This window comes from Scleropages formosus, chromosome 8, assembly GCF_900964775.1.
Source record: "Scleropages formosus chromosome 8, fSclFor1.1, whole genome shotgun sequence".
Taxonomy (NCBI): domain Eukaryota; kingdom Metazoa; phylum Chordata; class Actinopteri; order Osteoglossiformes; family Osteoglossidae; genus Scleropages; species Scleropages formosus.
In genome coordinates this window covers 16,555,448-16,573,938 of record NC_041813.1, presented here as the reverse complement: position 1 = coordinate 16,573,938, position 18,491 = coordinate 16,555,448, and the positions used below count along the sequence as shown (strand labels likewise).

General features: G+C 39.6%; 1 protein-coding gene and 1 long non-coding RNA gene across 3 annotated transcripts; both read left to right on the top strand.

Annotated features, from left to right (window-relative positions):
• The first annotated feature begins 1,870 nt into the window (after positions 1 to 1,870).
• On the top strand, positions 1,871 to 6,940 carry LOC108935774 (uncharacterized). 2 transcript variants are annotated; one of them, XM_018754633.2, is made up of 9 exons: positions 1,871 to 1,974; positions 2,673 to 2,797; positions 3,344 to 3,433; positions 4,567 to 4,704; positions 4,964 to 4,991; positions 5,102 to 5,182; positions 5,687 to 5,747; positions 5,999 to 6,106; positions 6,702 to 6,940. In XM_018754633.2, exons 1-9 carry the CDS (start codon positions 1,902 to 1,904, stop codon positions 6,706 to 6,708), a joined length of 711 nt encoding a protein of 236 aa, XP_018610149.2. In that variant the 5' UTR covers positions 1,871 to 1,901; the 3' UTR covers positions 6,709 to 6,940. The 2 variants fall into 2 exon arrangements, with proteins under 2 accessions (XP_018610149.2, XP_018610150.2); XM_018754634.2 differs by lacking the exons at positions 1,871 to 1,974; positions 2,673 to 2,797; positions 3,344 to 3,433 and adding an exon at positions 4,166 to 4,450.
• Positions 6,941 to 11,138: 4,198 nt separating this feature from the next.
• Positions 11,139 to 11,919, top strand: LOC114911048 (uncharacterized). The gene is made up of 3 exons (XR_003797859.1): positions 11,139 to 11,162; positions 11,273 to 11,353; positions 11,858 to 11,919. It is a non-coding gene; the product is annotated as an uncharacterized LOC114911048 (long non-coding RNA).
• The last annotated feature ends 6,572 nt before the right edge of the window (positions 11,920 to 18,491 follow it).

The following is an 18,491-nucleotide window of genomic DNA, read 5'->3' as shown; positions in this document are numbered from 1 at the left end:
TGGACCCAAGTGCGGGTATTTTTATTTCCATAACAATCACAGGAGCAGACAAAATCGGTGGTTGGGGACAGGCGTGGGTTTTCTGATTGTAAGATTCCGCACCTGATACCAGGATGGCACTGTCTTTATACCTGGCCGGGCTGATTGGTACCAGGTGCTGTCGTTGCGCTTGCGGGCGTTGAGCGTGACAATATTTTACTTATTGTTATTTTAAATTTAGATTCACTGGGTAATTTTACTTAGGATAAGACTAATTTTTCCCTAATCATCCTTTTCTGAATTAAAAATTTGTTACTCATGATTCTCTCAGAGTAATCCATAACCCCAATTAATTTAATTTCTTGATTTTGAGTGGAACTCTTCTTCATATCTCTTTTATAAACGTGTTGTTGGTGAAATTTGCTTTTGTTTGCTCTGAGTTTTCTGTTGCTCTGAATAAATACACCTGCTAAATGAAAATTATAAACATATTTATGTGAGTGGAGTTTTTTTTGCTTTTTTCCTATCAATTGACAGTACAGACAGAGATCCGGCTGTCTGACTTCAGGCCATATTGTGATAACCAGGATACTGATGAAGGACAAATAGAATCAAAATAAAATATATTAAAATGTTAAATTATGTATCCATGTTCTCGTCATTGATTTGTTTTTAAATAAATATTGTTCAGCCTTGTATGTACAGCTCAAGGTAAGGTTGATGGATTCTCAACTGTACTTACATTAACAGAGGTCAGTATTATAAACAGGTACGTACATACATCCTGTACATACATAGTCAGATAGATGAATTAAAAGTGGGTTCAAGAGATTATTCCAGACTATTACAATTTCAACATGTGATATCCACACTGATGGAGATCTAACAAAAATAAACAAGCTAGAGGGTAAAGACAAGGAGAGCTCTGACTCTGGAGCTTATGTGGCCAAGACAGTAAAAAAAATCTTCTATAATTTAGCAGCATTTCAAAATATTTTTTGCAATGTATATCTTAGAATCCAAGACACCAGTCAAGGGAGTTGCAAGGGATCTGACAGTGAAAGACCAGGCTGCCTCGTGCATGGATGACCTACGAAAATAGTTATATGAACATACATGAACAAAAATAAGTCCATTGCATGGTGGGACATGGTTGTTGGGACAGGAAATATGGCAGGGTTTTGCTTCTCTCGCATCACAGCAGTCAGTTATGATGTGGATATGCATTCAGGATGTTGTCGAATTATGGTTCCTGATGGTGAAGGACATATGAAATATATATACCACGAAATTTCATTACAATATAACAAAAACTGTTTCAAGTAATTTGTATACAGTATATTGCTTAATATATATACAATACACACAATTACACATATATGTGGTGGCACAGCTGGTTTGGCCTGTGCCTGCTCTCTGGTGGGTTTGGGGTTTGAGTCCTGCTTGGGGTGCCTTGTGATGGACTGGCATCCCATCCTGGGTGTGGCCCCTCCCCCTCTAGCCTTACCCCCTGTGTTGCTGGGTTAGTTTCTGGCTTGCCACAACCCTGCTTGGGACAAGCAGCTTACGTGTGTACAGTATATACTGTAAACTGGATATATACGAATGTGTGCTGTCCTCTGATTTAGGGAGACACATCCATGTAGACCTATAGAGAGAAAACGTGTCAAACCTGCAAAACACCTTCATTAGTTATTCTCAGGATGTGAAAACCACAGGCCTCCTCCCACCGTCACTAGACACATCATTCTACAGCTGGCTGCAGAGCCGCCTCGAATACAACGTAAGAAAAGGGTGGATCCCTGATGAAAACGTGTGACACTTTTTGACTCGGAAGAAGAGACTTTCATCTTGATATCAGTTCCTGTCATGCGCCATTTACAATGCGAGCGGTAGGCCATTTGCTGCAGCGAAGACGAACTATGGATAAAAATGTAAAACTTTTATTTTTTATGTTTTATTTCATAAGTAAAAACAATCTCCCTGGACTATGTGGTAAGGAAATATTTTGCGAATATTTGTTAGTCTCACGCAACAAGTTGCCTGAATGTTTGGTCTTCCATTCAGCCTTTGTCTGAGATTTATACAGCTCTACACAATTTGTGGTATGAACAAACGTGAGGATATAATTTTTTCTTCTGCTTTACTGAGAAATTTCGAGGTAAACCCACTACAAAGAAAGTTATAGATGTTTGCAAGAATTATAATTTTCACAACTCTGTGTAATTTAGAATCAACAATCTCAACAGCGGAGCAGGAACAACAAGGGTTTGCAAGTCCTTGTACTGATATATCTTACATATATTTGTAATAAAGTAGTGAATTTGTGGACCAGCTGTTCTGCTGTATGCGCTGATCTGAGCTGTAAGAACTTGTGGGTGATCATGACCTCCTTCCGCTCTTGGGGCTCCTGAAAGAGAGATCAGGAAATAAAGAACGGAGAAATCTTTTCCAAAAAGTTTTGTTACGTTTTCTGACAACTGCATTCCGTTTTTGTCTTTTTTTCCACTGAATCTTGAGGAAGTCAAACTGGCCTTGCAGCGAAAGGATTAGGGCTGAAACGGCGTTAAGGCGAGGGATTTTCTCAAATGGAGACAATGATTCATATTTTTGAAAAATGAGCCACTGGGATGGTTAGAATTCTGAATTTGAGTTCATGTTAATATCTAACACAAAGCTATTTCTTTCCTCAGACTCAGCAGTACTTATGGAAAACATTCAAATTTCATGCAAGAATTTAAAATTAAATGGAAAGTATGTTTATAACATTGGAGCACGCTGGCTCAAACATGAACTACAGCAGGAGGAATGGAGAAATGTAAGTTTTCTGATATGACTCTTCAGAAACAAGCTGTAATCTATAATGTAACCACACATAACATCAATTACACAGTTTACTCACAAAGGATCAGTAACATCACGTGAGGCTACACAAGCGACGCTGCTTACATGTCTTGGGTGCTGAAGTTGTTATATTGCTTCACTGATACTTTCAGTCAATGTGATTTAGTCTTTAATTCATTGATACACATCAGTATACTAGCTGTACTAATTCAGAGTAGAGGGGGTGCAGTGGCACAGCGGGTTTGGCCAGGGCCTGCTCTCTGATGGGTCAGGGGTTCGAGTCCTGCTTGGGGTGCCTTGCAATGGATTGGCATCCTGTCCTGGGTGTGTCCCCTCCCCCTCTGGCCTTGAGCCCTTTGTTGCCAGGTTGGGCTCTCGCTCTCCGTGACCCCGTATGGGACAAGCGGTTCAGAAAGTATGTGTAATTCAGAGTAAGCATCTTAAGCACCGTCATGGACGGGAGACAGGAAGTAGGGATTTTGACCCAAGTGCGTTTATTTTTCTTTCGGTTCAATCACAGGAACAGACAGAGAACGAAGGTCGTGGACAGGCGTTGGTCTCGCAAGGCACGGACGTTGTTTTCCAGCGTGAAGCACATCTCAGGAAGCGGGTGAGCAAACAGGGGTCAGAAGCCAGGAAAGTCAGAAACACTGAACAGGGAAGAGGGTACTGGGGATCACAAGCCGAGCAGGTAGGCAACCCTGTGCGGGTGACGGCGCTCCCTTTATACCTGGTCGTGCTGATCAGCAGCAGGTGAGGTCGCTTGGCTTGCCGATGAGCGCATGACAAGCACGGCACAAAAGTAGAGAGGAGCGTCAAACTCACTTAATTGTCCTTCTGCCTATAGGCAAGTTACACATCTAGGAGAACGAAATTCCGTTTTCTCCTTGGACCTCCGTGCCACATGAACCACACAGTGCAGTTTGTAAAAAAAGATAAATACAACAGGCGAGTGCAGAAACAAGACAAGATAGTGCAGTACGCAGGCCGCTTTCTGGCGGCAATGTACATAATATATAATATACACAGGCAATGTACACAACACATTAAAAACATTTCTGTAAAATATAAGAGTAGAGACTAGAGATGCCAGGACAGCTAGCTAGCTACAGGAGCAGCAATAAGTTAAACTGCTTAATAAGTTATTCATCATCATCATCATCTGAACTGCTTGTCCCATACGGGGTCGTGGGGAGCCGGAGCCTAACCCGGCAACACAGGGCGTAAGGCTGGAGGGGGGAGGGGACACACCCAGGATGGGACGCCAGTCCATCACAAGGCACCCGAAGCGGGACTCGAACCCCAGACCCACCAGAGAGCAGGACCCAGCCCAACCCACCGTGCCACCACACCCCCCTGATAAGTTATTTGTTTCTTCAAATGAGTTATTTGTTTATTTCCAGCATAGTCTGTTGGTTGTAAGTGGTTTTCGGAAGAGAATGAATGCTCCTGCTAGCCATTTCAGACGAACAAGAAGATAATGGCACCAGTACGTTAGGTCCGTGAGAGGCCACTGCGTCTGTACGCACCACCGTCTTGGTTTAACCACTATGCAAAGGATATGGTGGCCTTACAATATGAACTAAAAATCATGTTAAGCACCTGCTGTATCCACCAAATGAATACTGTAAGTGCTGCAGAATCAGTCCTACTCGATACAGCGGCTACAGATATTGAGCATCTCTAGTCCTTGTATATCTACGTATACTGTAGGTTTTACTTTGTCTCCCTGTGATCCCACAGCCTAATATTCTGGCCTATATTGACCATGGACAGAACACCGTGAAAAAACATGAACTGGTCACCAAGGTGACCACTGGATACCTTGAAACCACAGACTGTATGAATATAACATACCACGCTCATGACACTGAAAAAAAGGTGAGTGCCCCAGTTCACTCATGCTCACATGATTTCTCTCAAAGATACAATTTGCAGTTGTGAGTAACTGTGTTTGGAGCTAACCTGTGACAATCCACTGTCCTGTCCAGGGTGTACCCACCTTGGCTGTGCACCCAATGATTCCATGATAAGCTCTGGCTCACTGTGACTTTGTTCAAGACAAGAGATTGCTGAAATTGGCTGCATGTACTTTTCTATTTTAAAACTAAATAATACTTTGTTTTTCTTCATATGTAAGGAGATAGTGGTCAACTTCATTGTCTCAGGTAAGTCTTCAATTTTCTGTTTTCTTTGCAAAGCTGGAGCTTTATCTGGAGATGATATACCCTGAGTTAGAGATTTTCAGGTTAACAGTTATTCTGTTGTTATAAACCAGGTTCTCAGCCTGAAATTAATGGGAGCAAACTGGTTTCTTCTGAGCATGATGTCACCTCTCAGACATCCTGGATTATTTTAGGTGAGTGAAGGTACACTGAGACAATCTTGTTATGAAAGCCTCTACAGCTCTTGAGCATAAACTGAGAGTAAAACTGTGGTCATCATATCAGTTACCAGAGACACCAAAGCTGCTCTTACTGACTGGAAATCATGAAATGACTACCTGCAATTGAACTGGTCTCAAACCGCAGCGACGGCATCATTCACTGTAAATATGACAAAAAACAGAACTTGAGAGAATAAATGACATCATCCTCAACAACAGCCTGAGCCACATTTTTTGCAATGCATGAAGCTAAACAATAATTTAAAAAGATAACTAAAAGTGTCCTGTGAGCTACAGAGAGTCAACTCTGAAGAGCACAAGCAACATACCAGTTTGGCTCTAGAATATTCTTTTTTACATCATCCAGCTCAATTCCTGTGTCTACAAATGTGATGTCATTATACATAGACATATGTAATGTATAATATTTTAGTTGTAATCATGGAGAAGTGAATATCCTGGTCTCTGCCTTTGCAGGTATCATAACTGGCACTATTGTACTTCTCATAGTTATTGGGCTGGTTGTGTGGAAAATGGGGTGAGTACTAAGTGATCATTAGCTGTAACTCCATATCATTACTATAACTTGAGCATGTAGGTACAGATTGTACGGCCTGATCATGGAGACACAGTTTTTAGTTTATGCATCAACAATGCTTCATTTATGAGGTGATTGATTTAGGACATTTCTTGGTTCTTCACAAAATTGCTGGGCAGGATTTTCATGTCACAGTAGTTCCTGGCTAAAAGTTTTTTGAGGTGAAGATCTGAGTTTGTTTTTACCCGCAGGGCCTTCACACAGTGTCGCAGGAATCATCAGGAAGGGCAGGAGCAAGAGGTCAAAATAGAAATGGACCAGGACCAGAGCCTGGACCAAGAAGATGAGGCTGAGTCCATGTGAGGTTTGACCCATGTCTCCGTGTGTCTAGTTAGTCTTGCTCTACTGTGCTTATAAATCTGTCAAACATCCAGGCAACCAACAATAAGAATTATATTTTGAACAAGCAAACTGAAAAATCAATTTCTCCCATTCAATTTTCACAAATCAAACAATGGCATTGGGTCTTAAAGAGACACTGCTCTGAGTTGTGATGGATTCGGTGATCGGCTGGAACGCGCTCTATGTGTTCATGGGTCTGTCAACGAACCCCACCAAAATATTCTCATACTCCAGCCAAGATTCTCAAGCTTTACTGTAGATTTTCATATTTTATCAAACAGCTAGGGAATATTTATTGCATGCATGAATTCTGCATTACTGATTGCAAAAAATACATGACCAATAATAAAAAAAACTCACACTCATATTAAAACAAAACAAACACTGTGTCTTGGGTATCTCAGAGATGTCCAGTGTTTACAAGATAAATATCAGCCTACGTTGCCTATAGTCACTATGAGTTTATGTTCTATTCGACTGCAAAGGTTGGCTATCATTAATGCTAAAGGCATCTAAAAATACCTTATAGTGTGGCTTTCCACTCTCTTGCAGGCTGTAAGGACATGAAGCTGGAAGCTGTGGTGGACATGAGCAGCCTGGCATCACCCGTATTATTCTCTATCTTCAAAAAAGTAAAATAGGAAAAAACTTTTAAAATAGCAATATAGACAAGCTCAAGTCCTCCAAAAAGAGGGGAGTACAATAAATAAACATTAAGTAAAACATAACAAGTATATCACAAAAAAATGACATATAATCTATTATATAATATCTGATTAAATGAAATACACTGGCTCCTCGATTTACGAACACAACTGGGACCAGAAGTCTGCTCACAATTTGTTTTCTTCACAAATTCAATTAATGCTTCATCTGTTTATTGATCAACAACACCGACGAACCTCAGACACAAGCTGTCAGCACTGTGGAAGTGTTGAACTAGGTGGTCCCACACTCCAACTGTTTGAATACTTCTTATTGCCATCTATGGACACAAGGGTCAAACACAAATCAAAGTCACTGATTCCCATACATTTTTAGATTACGTAAGTGAAGAAAATGTAATTAAGAACAAGTGAACCGGAAAAGCTTAGTATTTGACAATTTGTAACTTTGTTGTTCGTAACAAGAGGAGCCAGTCTAATATGATATAATGTAATATAATATGTCATTATGTTAAGATACTACATTACATATTATATGTCATGGAATCCAAAAACGACACTCTGAACTGTGGGTGACTGGCACGAAATCACCTTCTGGGTGTACAAAATGACTCAGTTGGGATCTCGTGAGAGAAGTATCAAAGTAGAGAAACAGCGAAACTATAAACTGCAGATATAGTCATACACACACCATTATTAAATAGATTACACTTACATGAATTCGTTCAGCTGACGCTTTTCTCCTCAGGGACTTAAAAACGTAAAGCCCCCTACAGCTGCCGATTTATACAGCAGAGCATATATGGATATACTATTTCTATGAGATGTACGTCGCTTTGGAGAAAAGCATCTGCTAAATGAATAAATGTAAATGTAAATACTGTATATTTCGTTAAAATGTGGTGGCAATGATTTTCAACAAGCCTGTTCTGATATCCCATGTACTACCAGTCTTGTCCAACATGGTAAAATCAGACTGAAACAGCGTTGTTGTGGAAACAACACTGCATTTATAAAAGTGTGTTGACTGAACAACATGTGAGTTTGCCAGAAGCCATCTGTGTCAGAATTATTGATAATATTAGTAATAATTATTTTGTTGTGTAAACCTAAGTCTTATACTGTATTCAGGTTTTGCAAGCTTACTTCATTTACTTTTTCTTGACAATACATTATTTTACTCAACTAAGTGGTGTGCTTTCTTTTTCAAAACAATTTGCAATGCAGAGACCCGGCTGTCTGATTCTTGTGTGAACTTGGGCAGAGATTAAGGAAACTGGGGGGAAAAAAAAAAAAAGGCATAAATCATTTATTCACATTTTACCGTACTTTCATTGATACTGGTCATAACCTTAGAAGAGGGTTCAAGAGATTTTCTCCTGATTACTAACATTTCAATATGTGATATTGACAGTGGAGGTCTAACGGAGAGGGTGAGGACCAGGAGATTCTGTAGATTACAACGTCCACCTACCTAAATGACCTGAGCAGAGTAACCTTTAATGTTGTGAAAAAGCATGCATTTTTACAGACCATTTTCCAAACTTGTGAAACACAGCAGAATTTCAAGACAATTTGTAACTTGGGAATCTAGAGCAAGGAATCAAGCTGTAAGACATCTGACCACACAGTCTGGCCTCCTACCTAGATAATGTTCCACATCAGCAATATATACACAAATACAATAAAACAAAAAAAGTCCTTGGGACAAAGAGACATGCCTGTTGTATGAAGATGTGGGAAGGGTCTGGCCTGTTTTGCAACATCTCAGTCAGGTATGATTCTGACATCTACCCGGCATCTTCACATCTGCACAGAAACAGCAGAGAAATGTACTCATGAAGAGCTTCTGATACTGGTAAAAGTCAAACCCTGGAACCAGGAATCGCTGGAGGTTCAAATGGTGATTCAGGTGAAATATACAATGAACTTTTCTTACAATATAAGAAAACAATGTTAGAAGTTATGTATACAATGCACAAGTTAGCATGTATATGTCAGTCTGACAATTTTGTCTTTCAGCTTTATGATTCCCACACATCTACACAGATCCATATGCAGTGCACCAAAATTATAGAATATGTTTCCTCTTGGGTAGGAACACCACAAGCGTGTCATGCCTTCTCACTGTCACCTGAGAGCTTGTGACCAATGGTAGCACCAGCATCACCTCGGACCCGGAAAGTATCACCAGTTAGTCAGTTCCTGTTCTGCGCACTCGAGAGACAAGAGTGGGAGCAGTCCGTTGAGTTAGAAAACAACAATGAAGGAAAGAAAGCAACATTTAAGAGTGTTTTTTTTTATTTTATATTTTGCAATGCAGGCAACACACCCTGGGCTGAGTGGTAAAGAAGTATTTTTTGAATATTTGTTATTGCACAACAGGCATGTCCAAATGAGACATCAGCCATACTACAGCAGCATTTAGAGAAATGTCTGTTAAAAGAATAAATGTACATATAAATGTAATGTTGCACGGCACCATCCAGACTTTGAAGTATTATATAATAGAATGGCATGATTTTATTTCTTGCTTTACTTAAAATTTGACTTACGCAGACTAGAGAGGAAACCATTTTTTCATAGCTACAACTTTTTCACAACGATGTAAGTTGGTCAAATTTAGAAATGATGATCTGAACAGCGAAGCAAGAATAACGTCTTTGTGAGCCCTTGTATCCATGTACCCCTGTGATAACGTACTGATTTTGCTGACCAGCATATCTGCTGTATGTAGTCATTCGAGCAGTAGGAACATGTGGGTAATCATGACCGCCTTCTACTCGCTGTAGCTGCTCTATGAGTCAGCAGGAACAGAAGCATACAAGGGAGACCATCCTTGTTGAGAGTTTTGATCCATGTTTTTTTGTTCAGCTCCTTTCTCCGCCGGATCTTGAGGAAGCAAAAAAATTCTCAAAATGGCCTCCTAGCTGAGGTGTTGTGGCGGAAATGGTGGCTTTAACACAACGACGCAGCAGTGGGGCATTCCTCAAAGCAAAACAATGATTTTTTTTCTTCTTTCAAAAAGGGGCTCAGAGATGATTCGTATTCTTAAAATTTGTTCTTGAATTCATGCATGCGTTTCGCACTGAACCTACTCCTTCTTCTCACTCTGCAGTGGTTATAAAAAACGGAACTTCATGTGAAGACTTAAAAGTAAAAGAAAATTACATTTACAACTCTGAGAGCAAATGGACTAAAGATGAAGTAGACCACGAGGAATGGAGAAATGTAAGTTTTCAGTTAATTCATCATGTTTCTAATTCAACCGCTGGTAGACAAACATAAGCATAACAAAGCTGTAACCTGACTATACTCTAACATGGACACACACACACACACACAATGTCTACAACCGCTTGTCCCAAGCGGGGTTGCGGCAAGCCAGAGCCTAACTCAGTGTGCAAGGTTGAGGGGATACATCCCACACGGTACGCCAGTCCACTACATGGCAGCCCAAGCAGGACCTGAACCCCACACCCACCACAGAGGAGGCCCCGACCAAACCCGCTGTGCCACCACACCCCCCTCTCCACTTTAACACTCCGAAGATAATATTAGTTACACAGTTTACATCTACAGGACCCATCAGTAACACTACTTACTTTCCATCTGTACTGTTACAGTAAACTTAAGGTAATTTAGTATTTACTCAGCTGATACTTCATTCAAAACTAACTGAAAGTATTTGAAAACTTTAAACAGATGGGCATTTTTCTAAAGGACTTAAGGCAAAGTACTTTGCTCACTGGCACTACAGTAGAAGAGAGGATTTGATTTGTCTTGAAGTGTTGTGCCACCTGTTGCCCTGTCAGTGTGCTTTTGTTGCGCTACAGTGCCCTGGCAGCACCAGATTAAAAACTTTACATTATAAAAACTGTTAAGTTTCTGTTCAAGTCAAAAAAAAATTCTAATTTTTGTGCACATATTCTGATCCATTTCTACTTGAAACCAATGCTTGCTGATGGCTCCTTTTCAGGCAATGTGTTTTACATGCAGAAATTCTCCAGTCCTTATATATAGTATCTGCATATGCTCAGTGTTGCTGTGTCTCCATCTAAGATCCCACAGCATACTGTTCTGGCCTATATTGACCATCACAACAACACATGGGCATACAAAACTGAACACGTCATCAACGTTTCCACTGGATTTCTCGAAATCACACAGTGTCTGAATGTAACATTCCATGCATTCAGAAAGAAAGGAAAGGTGGGCACCCACTCTTTTTCACTTACTCCAGCTCATACTTCTGAGTTTTTAAATGTTGGTTTTTAAAGAATTTAAGTAGTTGACAGAAAAAAAATCTTTTTATTTAAGGATACAGTGGTCAACTTCATTGTCTCAGGTAAGTCTTCAATTTTCTGTTTTCTTTGCAAAGCTGGAGCTTTATCTGGAGATGATATACCCTGAGTTAGAGATTTTCAGGTTAACAGTTATTCTGTTGTTATAAACCAGGTTCTCAGCCTGAAATTAATGGGAGCAAACTGGTTTCTTCTGAGCATGATGTCACCTCTCAGACATCCTGGATTATTTTAGGTGAGTGAAGGTACACTGAGACAATCTTGTTATGAAAGCCTCTACAGCTCTTGAGCATAAACTGAGAGTAAAACTGTGGTCATCATATCAGTTACCAGAGACACCAAAGCTGCTCTTACTGACTGGAAATCATGAAATGACTACCTGCAATTGAACTGGTCTCAAACCGCAGCGACGGCATCATTCACTGTAAATATGACAAAAAACAGAACTTGAGAGAATAAATGACATCATCCTCAACAATAGCCTGAGCCACATTTTTTGCAATGCATAAAGCTAAACAATAATTTAAAAAGATAACTAAAAGTGTCCTGTGAGCAAGAGAGAGTCAACTCTGAAGAGCACAAGCAACATAGCAGTTTGGCTCTAGAATATTCTTTTTTACATCATCCAGCTCAATTCCTGTGTCTACAAATGTGATGTCATTATACATAGACATATGTAATGTATAATATTTTAGTTGTAATCATGGAGAAGTGAATATCCTGGTCTCTGCCTTTGCAGGTATCATAACTGGCACTATTGTACTTCTCATAGTTATTGGGCTGGTTGTGTGGAGAATGGGGTGAGTACTAAGTGATCATTAGCTGCAACTCCATATTATTATTATAACTTGAGCACGTAGGTACAGATTGTACGGCCTGATCATGGAGACACAGTTTTTAGTTTATGCATCAACAATGCTTCATTTATGAGGTGATTGATTTAGGACATTTCTTGGTTCTTCACAAAATTGCTGGGCAGGATTTTCATGTCACAGTAGTTCCTGGCTAAAAGTTTTTTGAGGTGAAGATCTGAGTTTGTTTTTACCCGCAGGGCCTTCAGACGGTGTCGCAGGAATCATCAGGAAGGGCAGGAGCAAGAGGTCAAAATAGAAATGGACCAAGAAGATGAGGCTGAGTCCATGTGAGGTTTGACCCATGTCTCCGTGTGTCTAGTTAGTCTTGCTCTACTGTGCTTATAAATCTGTCAAACATCCAGGCAACCAACAATAAGAATTATATTTTGAACAAGCAAACTGAAAAATCAATTTCTCCCATTCAATTTTCACAAACCAAACAATGGCATTGGGTCTTAAAGAGACACTGCTCTGAGTTGTGATGGATTCGGTGATCGGCTGGAACGCGCTTTATGTGTTCATGGGTCTGTCAACGAATCCCACCAAAATATTCTCATACTCCAGCCAAGATTCTCAAGCTTTACTGTAGATTTTCATATTTTATCAAACGTCTAGGGAATATGTACTGCATGCACACACACACACACACACACACACACACACACATTTTCAGAACCGCTTGTCCCATACAGGGTCGCGGGGGAACCGGAGCCTACCCGGCAACACAGGGCGTAAGGCCGGAAGGGGAGGGGACACACCCAGGACGGGACGCCAGTCCGCCGCAAGGCACCCCAAGCGGGACTCGAACCCCAGACCCACCAGAGAGCAGGACTGTGGTCCAACCCACTGCGCCACCGCGCCCCCGCGCCCCCGCCTGTACTGCATGCATGAATTCTGTATTACTGATTGCAAAAATACATGACCAATAATAAAAAACTCATACTCATCATATTAAAACAAAACCAACACTGTGTCTTGGGTATCTCAGAGATGTCCAGTGTTTACAAGATAAATATCAGCCTACGTTGCCTATAGTCACTATGAGTTTATGTTCTATTCGACTGCAAAGGTTGGCTATCATTAATGCTAAAGGCATCTAAAAATACCTTATAGTGTGGCTTTCCACTCTCTTGCAGGCTGTAAGGACATGAAGCTGGAAGCTGTGGTGGACATCAGCAGCCTGGCATCACCCGTATTATTCTCTATCTTCAAAAAAGTAAAATAGGAAAAAACTTTTAAAATAGCAATATAGACAAGCTCAAGTCCTCCAAAAAGAGGGGAGTACAATAAATAAACATTAAGTAAAACATAACAAGTATATCACAAAAAAATGACATATAATCTATTATATAATATCTGATTAAATGAAATACACTGGCTCCTCAATTTACGAACACAACTGGGACCAGAAGTCTGCTCACAATTTGTTTTCTTCACAAATTCAATTAATGCTTCATCTGTTTATTGATCAACAACACCGACGAACCTCAGGCACAAGCTGTCAGCACTGTGGAAGTGTTGAACTAGGTGGTCCCACATTCCAACTGTTTGAATACTTCTTATTGCCATCTATGGACACAAGGGTCAAACACAAATCAAAGTCACTGCTTCCCATACATTTTTAGATTACGTAAGTGAAGAAAATGTAATTAAGAACAAGTGAACTGGAAAAGCTTAGTACTTGACAATTTGTAACTTTGTTGTTCGTAACAAGAGGAGCCAGTCTAATATGATATAATGTAATATAATATGTCATTATGTTAAGATACTACATTACCTATTATATGTCATGGAATCCAAAAACGACACTCTGAACTGTGGGTGACTGGCACGAAATCACCTTCTGGGTGTACAAAATGACTCAGTTGGGATCTCGTGAGAGAAGTATCAAAGTAGAGAAACAGCGAAACTATAAACTGCAGATATAGTCATACACACACCATTATTAAATAGATTACACTTACATGAATTCATTCAGCTGACGCTTTTCTCCTCAGGGACTTAAAAACGTAAAGCCCCCTACAGCTGCCGATTTATACAGCAGAGCATATATGGATATACTATTTCTATGAGATGTACGTCGCTTTGGAGAAAAGCATCTGCTAAATGAATAAATGTAAATGTAAATACTGTATATTTCGTTAAAATGTGGTGGCAATGATTTTCAACAAGCCTGTTCTGATATCCCATGTACTACCAGTCTTGTCCAACATGGTAAAATCAGACTGAAACAGCGTTGTTGTGGAAACAACACTGCATTTATAAAAGTGTGTTGACTGAACAACATGTGAGTTTGCCAGAAGCCATCTGTGTCAGAATTATTGATAATATTAGTAATAATTATTTTGTTGTGTAAACCTAAGTCTTATACTGTATTCAGGTTTTGCAAGCTTACTTCATTTACTTTTTCTTGACAATACATTATTTTACTCAACTAAGTGGTGTGCTTTCTTTTTCAAAACAATTTGCAATGCAGAGAGCCGGCTGTCTGATTCTTGTGTGAACTTGGGCAGAGATTAAGGAAACTGGGGGAAAAAAAAAAAAAAAAGGCATAAATCATTTATTCACATTTTACCGTACTTTCATTGATACTGGTCATAACCTTAGAAGAGGGTTCAAGAGATTTTCTCCTGATTACTAACATTTCAATATGTGATATTGACAGTGGAGGTCTAACGGAGAGGGTGAGGACCAGGAGATTCTGTAGATTACAACGTCCACCTACCTAAATGACCTGAGCAGAGTAACCTTTAATGTTGTGAAAAAGTATGCATTTTTACAGACCATTTTCCAAACTTGTGAAACACAGCAGAATTTCAAGACAATTTGTAACTTGGGAATCTAGAGCAAGGAATCAAACTGTAAGACATCTGACCACACAGTCTGGCCTCCTACCTAGATAATGTTCCACATCAGCAATATATACACAAATACAATAAAACAAAAAAAGTCCTTGAGACAAAGAGACATGCCTGTTGTATGAAGATGTGGGAAGGGTCTGGCCTGTTTTGCAACATCTCAGTCAGGTATGATTCTGACATCTACCCGGCATCTTCACATCTGCACAGAGCCAGCAGAGAAATGAGCTCATGAAGAGCTTCTGATACCGCTAAAAGTCAAACCCTGGAACCAGGAATCGCTGGAGGTTCAAATGGTGATTCAGGTGAAATATACAATGAACTTTTCTTACAATATAAGAAAACAATGTTAGAAGTTATGTATACAATGCACAAGTTAGCATGTATATGTCAGTCTGACAATTTTGTCTTTCAGCTTTATGATTCTCACACATCTACACAGATCCATATGCAGTGCACCAAAATTATAGAATATGTTTCCTCTTGGGTAGGAACACCACAAGCGTGTCATGCCTTCTCACTGTCACCTGAGAGCTTGTGACCAATGGTAGCACCAGCATCACCTCGGACCCGGAAAGTATCATCAGTTAGTCAGTTCCTGCTCTGCGCACTCGAGAGACAAGAGTGGGAGCAGTCCGTTGAGTTAGAAAACAACAATGAAGGAAAGAAAGCAACATTTAAGAGTGTTTTTTTTTATTTTATATTTTGCCATGCAGGCAACACACCCTGGGCTGAGTGGTAAAGAAATATTTTTTGAATATTTGTTATTGCACAACAGGCATGTCCAAATGAGACATCAGCCATACTACAGCAGCCTTTAGAGAAATGTCTGTTAAAAGAATAAATGTACATGTAAATGTAATGTTGCACGGCACCATCCAGACTTTGAAGTATTATATAATAGAATGGCATGATTTTATTTCTTGCTTTACTTAAAATTTGACTAGTTTAAAGTTTAAACCTACCCTAAATATTTCACTACAGAACTGTACAACACATGACTTTTAATGCCTTTCAGCTCACACACACATAGACGCACACACAGTTTGACATCTGCCGAGTTTGTCTTTGCCAACTTCTTTCGGACTCTGTCATGAATGGCTGGGTTGCTGAAGGTACTTCCTGGATGAGAGTTTCAACCGGAATCCTTCAGGCAGTCCACACAAAGCCCACGGCTGTCTAAAACCGAAAATAAAATTCGCCATTTTTAAAATGTTAACCGTCAAGCATGTCAGCCTACTCAAAACCTTCATTTCAAGGTTAATAATCATGTTACTACTCAGCGCAACATTAGGTAAGAAATATTTTTGCGATTTCTCGTTACGCCCTTGAGCCAGACAACGAATTTGCTTTGTCATCCTCCTTTAACCACAAATCGAGGTTTCAGCTACAGCCTTCCGAACATAAAATTTGCATTAAGAGTTACTTATTTTCTGACTGTACTAAGAATTTGTGAAGCAATCACGGATTAAGTTTCGTTGCCAACATTGAAAATGGTTCGCAAGTATGCGGTCATCAGTCTAGTTTATTCTCCCAACGGACACTGAGAAATCGATGTTTCCCCCCTCCCAAGTATCTCAACAGCAAAGCAGTCATAAGTAGCCTTTAGGTGTTTTCCATCCTTGTAGAACGACTAACAAATTAACTACTGAATGGGCTTCTTTTCTGGAAGACGGATAACTAACTATGGCAAACAACAAGAAACTGCCTATGTAGAAAGCTTTGTCTGTTTATGGCATTTCTGTATTTTATTGTTGGTCCCTCTATAGAGTATTCCAAATGATCAAACCGTCCCTCTGTTATCACTAACACCGCTGCAGCTTCTTGTGTTTACAAAAATATCAGTGAAACCTCTTCCTCACATTTTCTCCGAACAATGTTTTTAACATCTGGCCATGTAGTGACAGTTCTATGAATCGCATCCTAAAATAGGCAAATTTTAACTCACTTCAAACCACTCATTAACAATCACAAGCTGGTAACCAAATCCAAACCGCACTCTCTCCCAGACGTATTATATTGGAAATGATGCCTCAGAGATGATTTTAAATGTTTATTTTGTGTTTCTGGCTTGATGTGTATGACTCACATTAATGCATTCTGTCACTCAGCTTTTGCAGTGACCGTCGTCAACAAACACGTTTCGTGCAAAGACTTAAAGGAAAACGGAAACTACGTTTACAACTTTGGGAAAAACTGGACTAAGAACGAGCTACAGCTTGAGGACTGGGCCAATAACGTGAGTACTGTATTAGCTCGTCTTCTCATTTTATTCTTGGCAAACATTTTTCATATATACTGTTTATATTTATAATTGTTTGCTCTGCTGTAACTTTAATCCAAGAAGACAGAAGCTGTCCCTGGTGTTCAGTGCAGTGCCCTGAAAGCACAAGGTCAAAACTTAAATTATGAACATCTGAACATTTTGCTGTACAAATCAGATACGTTACTGCAGAGATTCTGCTCCAGTTCTGCTGGATACAGCTGCTTGGTGGCAGCTCCTTTTCAGGTGAAGCTGCTGAACTTTTCTAGTCCTTGAACATCTGTGCATGACGTGTGTTGGAATGTCTATCTGTAATCCCACAGCATACCATTCTGGCTTTTTTTCAATACAACAACGTTCCTGTGATGAACACTTCTGAGATGGTGACACGCATGTCTCCGGGATCTCTGGTAACTAAAGAGTGCTTGAATGTCACATACAACGCCATTGACACTAATCTCCAGGTGGGCTCATACTCTTGCTCATGTTCACTCTCTCTTACCTTTTAAATACTCTATGAAGCTATTATAAAAAGAGCATTTTGTGTATTTTTTTCTACATTTTTTAAACCTGGTTTCCTCTTTTCATTATTTAAGGAAATAAAAGTGATTTACACTGTCAAAGGTAGGACTTGATTTTTTTTTGTTTAATAGCTCTTTAGCTGGAGTAAACAAATTGTTGTTAACCCCGATATCTCCATTGTTTCAATCCAGGTTTTACTGCAGATGAGACCTCTCCAACTCTGTGGATCACGAATGGTGAGTGAAGATGCCCTGAGGTGATCTTGTTAGCAAGGACCAGAGGTGTGTAGAGGAGCCAAAAACATTACTCAACAAAAAGTACTGTTGCTTAAAAAAAATTAAAAAAAAAAAAAGTTGCAAGTACTCACTGACAAAATTAAACTTGTGTGAAAGTAAAAAAGTGTCAGGTGAAAACACTAAGGCACTGAAGTTACTTTGATTAAAATTAACCATTTTAATATTAAGAACCAACAGTAATGTCAAGAGCTACATTTTACAGTTTTAATTTGTGAAAAAGTACACATCTTACAAATTAAAGTCACTGTGCAAATAAAATTAGATATTGTCCATTTGACTTACAAATTGTCAAATGAATTCAGAACAAAAGTCCAGTGTGCTGGGTATTATTATTATTAACTATAACTTAGTTGATGCTTTGTTCCCAGTGACTTACAGTATTAGGTTTTGCATAGAAAGCTTCTTACTAAACTAATTCTTCACACATTTGTAAAGCTGGGTAATTAAGTGTAAGTATATTGATCAACAGTACTACAGCAGGAGCAGGGATTCAAACTCATGTCCTTTCACTACAAGGTGACAGCTTTAACCACTAAGCACCGGCTGCTCCGAATGATGTTATGTACTTCATCTGAGATTT